The sequence below is a fragment of the Pseudorasbora parva genome, chromosome 5, assembly GCF_024679245.1.
Source record: "Pseudorasbora parva isolate DD20220531a chromosome 5, ASM2467924v1, whole genome shotgun sequence".
In the NCBI taxonomy this organism is placed as follows: domain Eukaryota; kingdom Metazoa; phylum Chordata; class Actinopteri; order Cypriniformes; family Gobionidae; genus Pseudorasbora; species Pseudorasbora parva.
This window is the reverse complement of record NC_090176.1, coordinates 26,658,095-26,672,187: the sequence shown is the minus strand read 5'-3', so window position 1 is coordinate 26,672,187 and position 14,093 is coordinate 26,658,095. Positions and strand designations below refer to the sequence as shown.

Sequence of the window (14,093 nt, the reverse complement as noted above, 5' to 3'; positions counted from 1 at the left end):
GTAAATTTCTGTCTGTAAATTTCTCTTCTTTACGTTTTGCTCTCACCAACTAAAAAATAAAGACAGAACTTGGCACTGCAGACTAGAATCTGCAGCTGTATGGGCGAGCAAAAGGAAAACTTTCAATGCCAGAATACAAACATTTACTACTTGGGAAAAGCCAGTCAGCATCATGGTGTTAAATAAGTATCACAGTCCAGCTGTTTGTAAGTATACAGAAGATCAATAATTATTTTACGCATAAGTGTCATAACCATTCAATGGATATCATTTACAATAATTATTCAGCTTGACTTTGTGTCAGTCCTTCTATGATTACTTTAATAAAAACAACAATAACACTGGCAACACACAAGCCTAGTGTATGGTATATAATATTCTAATGCATTTCAAACATTCACTTCTAGGCCCATTTTAAGCTTAGAAACAAAGTTAAACTGTCTGAAACTGTTTGCTTTAATTCTATGACTGCAACTTTAAAAGATGTGTTCAATTGACAATACAAGTCAGCCAAAGCATAATCAAAGGCTGATTGTGAATCTCTGATCAAGGACCAGATTCTCAGCTGTAATGTCTGGATCCTGGATATTTATTGTTCCAAATAATCATCCGCTGATGCATGACGGAAAAACAAGGTTCATATGTTGTCAGATTGAAAGTCTTTTTCATGAGAGGAGGCTTGATTCATAGTTAACATAGCAGCGGAACTCATTAGCCAGATTGTGATTGTGTTTCGGTAAAAAGTTGCATATCTTCAGATCCATAAGTTTGCCAGCATGCTCCTCCATAATAGCCCCTATAAGAATAAAGCAAAGATTACTATACATATCATGAGTGTGAAATATAACCTGTATTATATATATATAAACAGCATGTGTGTGTGTGTGTGTAAATTTCCACGTGCCTGTGCAAAGCAGGATTTTGCTCTTAGCGAGGTATTTAACAGTGAGTGCCACCTTGCTGAGACACTCCTCAGACAGGTATGGAGGGTCTGCGATGACAATGTCAAAGCTCTGAGGAAGGAGATCCTCAGGGAGGCACAGAGGGTTATTGTAATCATAAAAGACAAACTCTTCTCCATAAGCTGCAAAACGTTGGTCAAACTCCAGCAAAACTGCAGACACTCCATCCGACCTCATGGATTCCAACTGTTTCAGCTTTTGATAGACACTCGGTGCACTTATACAAGCTATCCTACAACACAGGAACAACATTTGGCTGAGAGGGGACACATGAAAGGGCAGTAATATAAAAAAAAATATATTTACAACTTAAAATGTTTTATACAAATGTAAGAATTACAAATGAAATGTTAACTTGGCAAGCGTTCTTATTAATTGGTTGAACTACTGATTTCACATGACTTACAAATTGTAGTCATTTACTGATTCCAAATTACATGAAAACTAAAATTCAAAAGGTCTATGTTTTTACTGAATGTCCTGCGACCATTAACCGATAATAAAGTACTGTGAACTTCATTTTATTATTTATATTATTGACCTAATTTATTAAATTAAAATCTATGGGCTTACTTCAACTATATATTAAAAAAAATTATATATACATGTATATTCATATATACACATCCCTGCATTGCATGTACATATGAAATTATGTAAATATGCACATTTTAATGTGTTTGCAAGACAAAAGCCTTCCAAAGACAGAAATACAGGGTTAAGGCCGGATTTCGGAGACAGAGCTAGGACTAAACCAGGATTCAGTTCACTTAGGACATTTAAGTATATTTAAAAAAGAAAAGAAAAAAGTCTTAGAAAGAAAAAAACAACTTGAGACAAAACAACAGCAATGACAATTTCAGATAAAATATAAAACATTGTTAGCAAGTTGCTTTTAGTTAAAACTGCTCAAACATGCATTTTAGTCTGGGACTAGCTTAAAGGGATGGTTCACCCAAAAATGAAAATTCTGTCATCATTTACTAACCCGCATGTTGTTTTGAACCTGTATGAATTCTTTCTTCTGCTGAACACAAATGATGATATGTGTAAGAATGTTTGTAACCAAGCAGATAGAACAACCATTCACTACCATAGTAGGGGAAAAATACTATGGTAGTGAATAGTTGTTCTATCTGCTTTGTTAAAAACATTCTTCAACATATCTTTACATTTACATTTTACATTTAATCATTTAGCAGACGCTTTTATCCAAAGCGACTTACAAAAAAGGGGAGAGTAATAGAAGCAACGGAGCAGACAAGGCCAAAAACCTGTAAGAGCTGTAAGAAATCTCATTTAATGAGCACAATACACAATTTTTTTTTTTTTTTTTTTTTTTTTAAAGACAGACATCTACAACAAAAACTCACGTACGCAAAGTGCCGAAGACTGGATTTTGATAGCTATGATAACCCATTAGGACTAAGGCTGTTGCCTTATCTTCTTTTGTGTTTAGCAAAAGAAAGAAACTCATACAGGTATGAGATATTTTAAAGATAATTTACTGCCACTGTGAGAATATAATATAATCAAAAGAAAAACGTAATATATCTTATAAAATATAATGTAAAATAAACCAAATACAAAAGTAAAATCAACCATTCAACCGATTCGTTAGAAAGCAGGCATGATCAGTTGTCGCCATAGATACTGGCGTATGATAAATGGTTTTATACATGCCAAAACTTGGCATCATGTTTGACCAACCTTCCATGTTCCCCAGCCTGCTGCATGACTTCCTCTGCTAATCGTGTGGCCGTTTCTTCACTGTACCAGAACTGACTCATGCGCTGTTCACAAACATATGAACGAAAACACTTCACGTATGTATGTATTTATCTGTGTGTGTGTGTGTGTGTGTGTGTGTGTGTGTGTGTGTGTGTGTGTGTGTGTGTGTGTGTATATATATATATATATATATATATATATATATATATATATATATATATATATATATATATATATATATATATATATATATATACACACACACACAATAAAAAGTATAACAATCAGCAAATCATTACGTAAGGCACTTATACAGCATTTAACTCTACCCAGTCTTCCTCCACGGCACCAACACTGAATTTGTCGGTTTGGTTCGAGTCTTCTTCCAGTCCCGTCCTTCCACTCTCGGCATAAAACTCTTGCAACGCTGCAAGTGTGGTCGCGGAAAGCTGAGGCACATCATCGTCACTGTCACTCATTGTGACAGACCCTTCATATAAGAAAATGACACAAAAAGAACACAAACGAGGAACGCTTAAGAAACATTCAGTACAGGTTATTCAATAATGGTGATGCAAATAGTTTTTGCAAATATTCGTAAACGATATTGAATATGTAAGTAACTTTAGTTTTAACCAGACTTTAAACTTACCGTGTTCCAACTAAGCCGTTACAGTGTGTTTAAAGCTATGTTGAAGCAGTTGCGCACCGCACAGAACAGAAAACAGCCTCACACGTGTTTACACTACGGTGGCCGAACCAGTACAATCGCGCTATATCCAAAACGATTGAAAAGTGAAACACACATTCCAATTCCATAACAGATTATACATCCACACACAGGCAATGTATTGAAAATCTACACAAAACAAGACGACTTACTTTTATAGCAAGTTTATATACACTTTACAGATAATTTCAGGCATTCCAAAATAACAATTAGTGCTTTGAACAATGGAAACAATGACCATCAACACACCCTGAATAAAACAGCTGACATCCCTCGATCATCATTTTTGGTATTTTATTGCTACAGCAACGTTGACTGTTCCACAATTCTGAGTATGTGTATGTGCTAGTGTAAGTGGAACATTATTTAAGTTATTGTTGGAAATCAAAACCTTGATGGGAATATAAAGTGAGAATACGAAAAATGTCCTTAATTGATCAGACATGAATTCTGTTGAAAAACACTTTGTGATACTGCTGTAATCAGGGCGAAATAAAGGCAAAGAGTAAAACTACAATCAATCAAATCAATCAAAAAGAAAAACCTATACTAGCCCGATTTTCATTCAGATGAAGTTGTAATAAAAAAGTTCTGTCAACTAGTCTTATAAAAACTTTTCAGTCCTTTTAAACACTTTCAATTATGTCTTTTTCAAAAAATATATATACACCCTTAAACACAAAAGTTTGATTTGGTTTTCCAAAAGGCCTTCCTGCAAACAAAGTTTCAGTGGGAAAGGCTTTTTTCGTTGTCATGGCAAGCACAGCTCACAATCCTAGGTGCCGTGAGTGCAGTACGACAGGGTTCTATTGTCGCTGTAGACACAGCTGGATCTGAGCTGTGAGAAACCAAATACGAAGGCACTCGAGGAGAAGCGTCTGCAAAAGACTGTGTGTGTGTGAGTGTGTGTGAAAGGGCGATGAAGGGATCAATTTTCAGAAAGACTACCCCTCTGCACTTCATAAATGTTCATCTGAGGACCTCTCAGTGGCAAAGTAAACAACGATCACATCAGACTGAGAGGATCATGGCCCACTGGTGGCCGCCCCTTCTCGGCCTTCACCGGCCTCTCTCCTCTCTGGAGACATGCGTGTCTGAAGGCCCATAGGCAGAGCAGAAAGGCATCTCAGCCTGTGCTGCGCTGAGCTGAGCATCTCCATGGTTTGACATGGCGAAAAGCTTCTCTGAGTGGCAGAGGGGGTGGAGAGGGGAAGCTGCTGTGGACAGTTCCTGGAGGAAGTGGTTTATTTGACACACAGAAGCCCCCCCACATTGGCAACAAACTCCTCCAGGCTCTTAAGGAAGGCCACCTTCTGTTTGCGGTCCATGGTTGGAGGCGTGCTGCTGGCAGTGAGGTTGTTGAACGCGTCCGCCAGACGCTGGTAGATCACGGCATCCCTCTGATTGGAGAGCAGCGTCTCCACCAGCTCTGAGTACTCCACCTAAGACGAACACAATCACATCAATATGGCACAAGGTCATGCATTTCTTCATTAGAATTCACTCAAAACTTTATCAAATGTACTTCCAAGTTATTTGATGCTGATTTTATTCCCATGGCATTACATTTTCATTTTATAAAGTTTTTCAACTTTAATATGAGTTCCCCTAGCCTGAATATTGTCCCCAAGTGGCTAGACATTTTGATTGGTGTAAACAGAGTTCTAGCGGTCTTTCTCTGCCTTGGAGAAAATGAGAGCCCAGACGAGCTGAGCTTGAATTCTCCTGTTATGACGTCATACCAGGAAAGATTTCCGCCCCTTCCTCTTCTCTGCCCGCCCAGAGAATTAGTAAAGAATGGATTCAGTTTATCAGTTGCGATGTCAGCACAGGCTTTACCATACGGATTCAACAGCACCGCCACAAAAAAAGTGAGTAACAGTGTTCATTAATGCCTGATCTGGGATCAGTGATTTCTGATGTGTAGCTTAACATTCAAGTTCACACAGACTTTCTTTCTAAATCGTTCAATAATGTCAATCCCGCTGCTGGCTATCTTGATGGATCAGTGAATCAAGCCAGTGATTAAAACGATCAACTTCACTTCACATCATTTTTGTTAGTAGCATGAAACAAATCTGTTATATAAATGATTAAACTACATAGAGCGATCAAAGAAAACTCTTTATAATGTTCGGATCGGTAAATCACGCGTATATCTGCAGTGCACACTTGTCCAAACTGCTGTTTGAATGACGCTGTTAAAAGAAGCTTTTACTGTATTCATGTCGATGTCGAGTTTGCTGTTAGCTGTGGTGAAAACATTTGGTGAGAGAAATAACGTTGCAAATTTCACTCAAGTTTATTCAGAGCTCTCAGATACAGACAAAATAAACTTGCGCTCTCAACAACTCTGTTCAGTAACACTTTCTCAGCAATCTTTCCGTCTCTCTCTTTACTGGCAGCGCTGCAACTTCTGCTTGCACCTGACTAAACCACACCCCCTCCGCCAAATAATCCAATTTAAAATGCAGATGTCAGCCAATCACAACAGTGGGTGTTTTTACTGACGTCTCACAGCAGACATGCACCTTGAAACAGAACATTCAAGCATGAGAGCTAATATCAATATAGAAAAAATGCCTTTTTTTCTAAATTCTGACATTTTTTGATGTAAAAACCATACTAACAATATAAGTACACCTCAGGAAACATTATAATATAATAAAACAAAATCCATGCAATGGGACCTTTAAGTGGAGCTAAACAGTGCTGTGTACCTGGTGAAGGCACACTAGCGTATAAAGCGCTTCTCCAGCTGCTACAGTCATCTCAGTGTTGTGCTTCTGGAGCACAAGCATGTCAAACACCAGCTATGGAGGAAGAGAGAGTCAGTGTGCATTATTAATTGACATTTTATACATGTATATTAATTACAGAAGACTATTACATATTACAATGTGAAGGTTAGGGATTTATTGGATCTGATTTGACCATTTTGAGAACAACATCTCTAACATCTCAATGAATAATTTTCAACTAATATTTTCTTATTTCTTTGCGCATTGAGTAAATATTGTGTCAAGCATTTTCACCTAAGTTAAACGTTCTCTTTTGCGGTTGTATTATGTATTCTACTGTTGAAATGTTTGGGGTCAGTAAGAAAAAGAAAGAAATTAATACTTTTAATTGACAAGGATACATCCAATTGATCAGAAGTGATAAATACATTAATAATCTTACAAAAGGTTTCCGTTTCCAATAAATTACAGTAGGCTCTTTTGAAATTTCTATTCATCCAACTTTTGATTCATTTCAAGAATCCTGAAATAAACAAATCACAATTTCCAAAAAATATTACAGCGGTTTGCCAAATTGATAATTAGAAATGTTTTTTGAGCAGCAAAATCAGTCTATTAGAATGAATTCTGACAGAAGACTGAAGTAATGATGCTGAAAATACATTTTCAAATATATTACAGTAGAAAATAGTTGTAAAAGTATTGTAATATTTCACAATATAATTTTTTTTGTTTTCACTTTTTGGCTTCATTAATCTCAATTTATGCATCTCAGTATTTCAGTAAAAATTAAAAAACATTATTTGTGGATACATTTATAAAATATGGGAAAATTTGCACTGTTTAAAAACAGTAAACAGTGCAGGCCTACCATTCAGGTCAGGTTAAAAAAGACAAATACAAAAGCTGCCCTAACTGAAAGGAAGAAGCTGTCAAAAAGATCAAATCCAATATTTGGTGATAACAAGATTTTTAATAAGCTATTATTAATAAGCTAATTATTTATAAGCTATTCTTTGCAGGCCAGTCATTTTTGACCGAGAACACCACACGTGTGACTGTGCCATTTTGTACAAGATAAAAACATTTTAAAATTAACTTCCTGGTTAAACACTAGTATGATGAATTGTACAGAATATTTCTTACATTTTATTCAATATTGACCAGATTACCCACAAATAATGTTTTGTTTTTTGGGGGGTCAACAATGGTGCATAAGCTGTTAAAAGGAGGGTTACAATAAATCAGGTCTAAAAAGAGACACAAAAAAGTCATATTGAAAATAAGTTGACAAAAAGATATAATCAAATATTTGGTGATAACATAGAGTAATGCAAGATTTATAAGCAATTTTTTGTAGGCCAGTCATTTTTGACTGGTAAGTGTAACAAAAAAAATTGGGGAAGAACTTATGTTCTGGGTCTTATGTGATAACATTTAACTAGCATTTTCAAGGAAAAAAAAAACTCTCTCCGGGGTCAAATGGCAATAGTCACACAGTTTTTCGCCTATTAAAAACGAGTTGACCACTTGTTTAGACATCATGTGACTCACCTTAAGGAAATGTCGTGTTGCAATAAATAGGGGTGTGTCCTTTTCTTGTGTCTTGGCACACTGCTCAGCCAATGGGGACAGAGCCTCAAGACACAGCTGACTGATCTCTGAGCTCATCCTGCAGTGTATGTTAAGTAAAAACACTAGTATATAGACGAAATAATTCAACACCAAAACCTCTCAATGAAGTCAGACCATTCAAACACAATATGCTTAGCAGGCACCTACTTCATTAAATAACATGAGAACATAAGTGACAAAAACAAAAACAGCAAGGATACGAGGTCATGCCCAGCTCCAGGGAGCACATGAGACTTTTGAAGAGTTCCTCAGGCAGCTGAGGGATCTTCTCTGGGAAAATCTCACAGATGAAGGTGATGAGCTTATAATACTGGTTACACAGAGAGGGGAACTGGGTCCAAGAGACAGATGGAGAGAGCATTTCAGAACAGTAGCACACCTTAAATACCTCAAACATCTGAGTTTGCAATGAACATCTGATTAAGTTGGTTAATCATCTTCAAAATAAAGGGTCCAAAGTCGAATTTACCTTAAGTAAGTCCTGAGACATGAGGGGCAGCACAATATTCACCCCATACAGCACAACATCAGCAGCAGATACGGCCCGCCCAGCACCAGAACTCTGCTCCTGCCCGCGAAACACTTCATCTACACACATAACACAGTTACTTCATCTCACGCAAACAGGCTTACAAGTCACAATGTGAATCAGAAATGAGCGTCCATACCGGTGTCGCTAAAGTCAATGAACTCTTTGGACAGCAGGTTGGTGAGGAGCTCCATGATGAGCAGAAGATCCTGGTACTGATCCTCCTCTCCAGCCACATCTAGTCTTTTACGACCCAGATTGTTCTTAGAGTAAACCTGCAGCAGCGTCAAGCATACCTCGTACAGTTTCATAGATTTAGTCTGTAGAGAAAGAGATGTGGTGTGTTCAAATTCATAAAAACCTATTTAGGATGCAGTGCACATACAGTTTCTCTGCAAATAGTGCATGTGGAACAACAAATCTAAAATGTGAAATGTGTGGTCACACCAGAACCAGTGCAAGCGTGAATGTCTCACCTCCCCCAAGTAGCAGATTTGTTTGTGAGCCACTTCCACAAACACCTCTATGATGAGGTTGACAGTCTCTGGTGAGTTTCTGTAGACCTCCATGAGCCCGATGCAGCTGGACAGGAAGTCCATGAGGAAGCTGAATAGAGACGCAACGTTGTCGATCTGCGTTGCTTCAGCAATGCCGCACAGAGCTTCCAGAGTGGCCACGATCTCCTGCTTCACAGCCTCCTCTTGACAGATCTGAGCGAAGTTCTCCTGGTTAATTAGGTTGAGGAAGCGCTGCTGGAGTGGATGCAGCACCTGCAGCACAGACACAGAAAGAGACCAAGAGTAATGAGTCAACATTTCAATAACTCGTGCTTTATTTTGTGTTCTCATCAGCAATAACTCTTGTGCTAATAGGCTTCCTTCAAAATATTTTTTTTTCTGACCTCAGCCCAGTATTGCTGTTTGGTATCAGAATCCATGTGAGCAAAGCCACCCAGGACCAGGGCCTTCATCAGGGTCCGCTGTACTGTGCTGGACAGCATATGTAAGGGAGGACTGCGACTGGCAAACTGCTTGGCCAAGTTCCACCAGTTCTCACACTGCACAACAATGTTCGCCCTGAACCCGTGAGAGAGGAAAGAGTTCAGACATTAGAAAAGCACAGGTGATCAAACCTTATATTAAGAGAGTAGATTTTACTGAAAATCTTAAGGAATTGTTCACCCAGAAATTATGAAAATCCAGACCCGCATTAATATTATTAATGAGATCTGTTATGCGCAAGCACTATAATTCAAAAGTCTAGGGTCAGTAAAATACTTTTATGCAGCAAGGATGCAAGACATGTATAACTTTGCAATAATTTTATTTCAAATAAGTAGCGTACTGCTGAACTTTCTATTTATCAAAAAAATGCAGAAATAAATGTATCAGCTTCCACAAAAATATTAAGCAACACAACTGGTTTTAACATTTATAAGAAATGTTTCTTGTGCAGCAAATCAGTATATTTTGATTTCTGAAGGATCACGTGACACTGAAGACTAGACTAGACTAGAGAATTTATGTAAATGTATAAAAATATAAAATTGTAATTTAAAGTGTAATAATATTTCACAATATTACGGTTTTACTCTATTTTTGATCAGAAAAGACTTTTCAAAAACATGAAATCTTGCAATTGAATGAGAATAGAGACATTGGACTTCTGAAGAATTAGAATAGTAAATGATCAATATGTACTACATTCATGGTTTTTGTGCTTGCTTGATATGCTTTCATCTAATGTAAAAAAGCTGCCTTCTTAAAGTCTCTTTTGTAAATGTGTCTAGAAATGACGTAAGTGTGAGTTAATGACTATTCCTTTAATGCAGTTTCATAAAAAAGACTTGCACTAATACACAGTGCAATTTATAGTTCATTAACGTACACTTATTAACATTGTATTATGCAATCTTAGGCCGACTACATACTGGCTGTGTGGTGTGAGCGTCTTGGCTGCGTGGCATGTCCGTTTTTATTTCGGGTCCCATGTTCACGTCTCAGACGCGGCTCGAGTTGAAAATGTGTGAATGCTAGAAATAAAACTGACGTCTATTTTTCACACAACACACAAGTGTGTTGGAAGCGTTTCCAGGGTTTTTTAATGTCATTTTGACACAAATACATATTAAAGGTGCACTATGTAGTATTATTGCAGTAAAATATCCCAAAAAAACACTAGGCCAGTGTGACATATTTTGTTCAAATGTTTCCAACTATTTGTAAAATGTGTGAAAAAAATTGCTATTTTAACTAAGGACCTAGGACGTCTGAGCATGGCGTCTGAGAGTTGCCTGATAATTGCGTCATATCTGCGCTACCCTCGGTTTCCGATTTTATTTGGCTGAAATACTTTACTCTTGGCTGTGTGCAACAAGTGTCACAGCAGCTACTGAGCGAATGCACAGAGTAACATCATTTTCAACACACTAAACTGAATCGAATATGATAAACAGAGCTGCGTTACCTCTTACTCGTGACTGAAAAAGTAGACATAGCGCCGGTGGCCGGCGACTGTGTCCCATCCCATCATAATAAAAGTCCGCTGCTCACAAGGCGTGTGTTGTTCATCTCATTAACAATCGCTCCAGCCACCTTGCTCAGCTCCACAACACTCAGTACAGCTCTGCTTCATACTACAGTGACGTTAATAACCGCATCCATGAACATGATTTCTGCCCAAGTCCTATTTTCCACCAGCTATGAGATAATGACCACATGTCCAAAGATGCTGCGCTCAAAGTTGGCCTTTGTTTTGAATAGGCACCCTCTATGACATTTTGATGGTCGAAAGTCTCTAGGTTTTGACAAATGCAGATTGTAATTATTATTATTATTTTTTTAATAATTATAGATTTAAAAATATTGCACCTGCCAATACAGATCAAAATATTCTGTAGCCTATTTTGCCATCAACATAGCCAACGTTGTCTTTGCTGTATCAGTAGGATATATATTTATATCTTAACAAGAAGTATAGGCCTTCCACTATGTCACCAAGCAGCAGCAGCGCCACGTCAGACACGTTTCTGGTGTGCAAAGACATAGAAAACGCCATGCAGCTGACACGCAAAAGAAACACCACACTCACGCCACAGAGCCAGCATGTAGCTGGCTTTAAATCTACACTATGTAACTTTTCCGTTCGCTAGAGGGCGCCTATTCAAAACGAAGGCGTAGCTTGATAATGCCAAGTTTGAGCTCAGAATCTTAGGACATGCGTTTTTCCACCTCAAAAGAATCAGGAAAAGAATCAGGCTAGTACTCTCTGTTATGATGTTACTCTGTACATTACACTGACCTGCTGTGACACTTGTTGCACACTGCAGTGAGAGTAAAGCGTTTCTGCAGAATAAAACCAGAAACTGAGGGTAACAGAGATATGACGGCGAAACCCTTAGACGTCCCGGCTCCTTGGTTAAAATAGCAATTTTCTCAGATTTTACAAATAGTTGGAAACATTTGGGATATTGTAAGAACTCAACTGAACAAAATATATAACACTGGCCTGGTGGTTTTTGAATATTTTACTGCAAAAATCCTACATAGTGCACCTTTAAGTTTTAGAAATGACTTTTAGATGCAATACCATAATTCCACCAGCAGGTGGGGCTCAATAAAAACATGTGGTCTTGTATCAACTGAAGGTTTATGAAGACATCAGCACAAACCACTGGCTCCCATGAGCCTGTCAGTGAGCAGCTGTCCTGCAGGGCGTTTGGCTAATTAGACACATATTTAGCCCTCACTGATACACATTACACCAGCAGGCAGACACAAACCTCTCTCTCTTCTCCACCAGAGTCACTAGCAGCTCCACAGTGTCATTAGCCAGCTCAGGCTCAGAGCTCCACACTGACAGATTATTGATCACTTTCTCCAACAGATATCCCACAATCCATTGCGCCCCCTCAGTGTCTGCTCCAAACGCTGTGCTAAGGGGAATACTGATCTAAGGATGAGAAGACAAAAGACAAACACACAGAAAAAGAGTCAGAAGTCATAAAATGTCACACAAAAATGTCTAGGTTGTGTTCCAGGAATCTTTATGTGATTTCTAAACAGAACCATACAGAGAACCAAAAAGGCTTCATTTAGACATGGTGCCTGCTGTTTCCACTCATTGATCGACCTCATTTTGGAAACTCACTTGGCCGTAGAGTTTCTCGTCCACCAGCAGGTATGTCTTGGCCCAGCGCCGAAGAAACCAGACAATGTCCTTGCCCATCTGAGGACTTAGGAGCTCAGTCAAACTCGCTCGCGTAGCCCGAGATTCCACCTCTGAAGTTCTTAGCACTGCCGATAACAGCCTGTGAAAAAGAGAGACGGAAAAATGAAAGTGCAAATCTAGCTGCATATAGGAGGCACTTTTCTGCCAGCAGAACAATCTGAAATAGAATTTGACAATATGTTCTTTATAGTAAAATGAAGGGAGAAGAAAAACAAGTGTGAGAAATTGCAGAGGGGATGGAACAGAGTTCATGGCGGTTCTGTCTAGATGCTCCGAGACTCAACAAAGGCCCACAATAACAAACGGTATCATTCCTTCACACCTCCACTGGTAAAGAAAGAGGACACAAGAAAGGGATTATAGCAGCTTACTATCCTGGAAGACAGATATCCCGTGCTCCCCGCGGAGTGCAGAACCATTAAATGTTTCACATTGTTTGTAAAGATAAAACCCCACTGACATTTCAGAGCTACGGGGTCGGTGCCTGTTATTGGGAAACACAATCCCTTGGCCCACTGTCTTTCCAAATCCTCTACAGTCTGCTCGCTTTCACCCACCCATCACCAGCCTACTGTCTCTCCAAATCCTTTGACCTCTACCCCCCCATTCAAATTCTCCATCCCTCCCCTACCCATCAACTCAGCGTTCTTCCAATCTTTCAATCCTCACCTCTATCCCATTCCACAGTTTTGGAATAACTCCATCCATTAAGACCAAATCAGATTACAGGCAGATTTTTACAGACAATACCACAAGGTCTCAATGAGACCATACCAGTAACCGCATAAACAGCTTCTACATCATTAAAATTACACTATTCATTAAATTCACAGTCTGTATCCCATTCCAATCAGATTAGAATCAGATCAAATATCGGCTTGGAAATGCCAGGGGGGGAAAACCCTGTGTGTTTTTAAGCATAACACATGCATTGCTCCTTCCCCTTAACAAAAAAAACTTTATTATTATTAATAATAATAATAAATTATATGTATTTCCATATAAAGTTAAAATGAATACATACATAAATAAATACAAACATGCATAATATATTTTATAGAATATAATTTTATATAGTTGTTATTATTTAACAATACACAAATTTACATCAAACCCTCCTTTAATACAACAATGGTGCAAATAGAACTTGGAAGAAGGAAAAAAAAAAGAGAAAATTTAACAGGAAACGGCTTCTGAACACAAATGACTGCAGGCCCCTAGCGCTCCCCTCTGACCCTGGGCTCTGAGTGGCACCTGGCCTGGCTCTAATTGAATAATGTGTGGGGAGTGGTGTTGCAGGATTGGCTGGCGCCGGGGCTGGGGCCACTAGAGGACTGCCGTTCGCGTGGCAGGCCTCGCTGGGCGCGTGCCAGGGCATTCCCCGCTGGGCAAACGAACTGCAGATCAAACGGCCTGAGCTACACCACGTCTGCGCTCTCCAGCAGCATTTCTGTGTGATGAACTTTAAACACGAGGAGGCTTAAATCACCAAGGCATTGTTCCTGTAGGCAGCAAAACCAGCCAACAGTTGGCTG

General features: G+C 38.7%; 2 protein-coding genes across 2 annotated transcripts in view; both read right to left on the bottom strand.

The window, feature by feature from the left end:
• Positions 1 to 129: 129 nt before the first annotated feature.
• Positions 130 to 3,427, bottom strand: eef1akmt1 (EEF1A lysine methyltransferase 1). Its single transcript, XM_067443643.1, has 5 exons — positions 3,346 to 3,427; positions 3,023 to 3,183; positions 2,673 to 2,755; positions 905 to 1,194; positions 130 to 796 (listed from the first exon to the last, which is right to left on the bottom strand). The coding sequence occupies exons 2-5, from the start codon at positions 3,170 to 3,172 to the stop codon at positions 666 to 668; spliced, it is 654 nt and encodes a 217-aa protein (XP_067299744.1). The 5' UTR covers positions 3,173 to 3,183; positions 3,346 to 3,427; the 3' UTR covers positions 130 to 665.
• Positions 3,428 to 3,571: 144 nt separating this feature from the next.
• xpo4 (exportin 4) overlaps positions 3,572 to 14,093 on the bottom strand; it is a 45,009-nt gene continuing 34,487 nt past the window's right edge. Inside the window, exons 14-23 of the mRNA XM_067443638.1 lie at positions 12,478 to 12,637; positions 12,110 to 12,279; positions 9,230 to 9,404; positions 8,805 to 9,098; positions 8,468 to 8,648; positions 8,269 to 8,387; positions 8,000 to 8,130; positions 7,719 to 7,836; positions 6,144 to 6,236; positions 3,572 to 4,865 (exon numbers count right to left, since the gene is read on the bottom strand). Coding sequence (XP_067299739.1) covers positions 4,668 to 4,865; positions 6,144 to 6,236; positions 7,719 to 7,836; positions 8,000 to 8,130; positions 8,269 to 8,387; positions 8,468 to 8,648; positions 8,805 to 9,098; positions 9,230 to 9,404; positions 12,110 to 12,279; positions 12,478 to 12,637 — 1,639 coding nt within the window. The 3' untranslated portion in view covers positions 3,572 to 4,667. The remainder of the gene's footprint in view (positions 4,866 to 6,143; positions 6,237 to 7,718; positions 7,837 to 7,999; positions 8,131 to 8,268; positions 8,388 to 8,467; positions 8,649 to 8,804; positions 9,099 to 9,229; positions 9,405 to 12,109; positions 12,280 to 12,477; positions 12,638 to 14,093) is intronic.

Bases quoted from the DNA above. Each gene is read 5' to 3' on its own strand.
- eef1akmt1 (XM_067443643.1), bottom strand. From the start codon at position 3,172: ATGAGTGACAGTGACGATGATGTGCCTCAGCTTTCCGCGACCACACTT. The intron at 2,756-3,022 runs GTAGAGTTAAAT...GTTTGTGAACAG, and splicing joins GTGCCGTGGAGGAAGACTGG to CGCATGAGTCAGTTCTGGTA. The intron at 797-904 runs GCACGTGGAAAT...TTATTCTTATAG, and splicing joins CAAAATCCTGCTTTGCACAG to GGGCTATTATGGAGGAGCAT.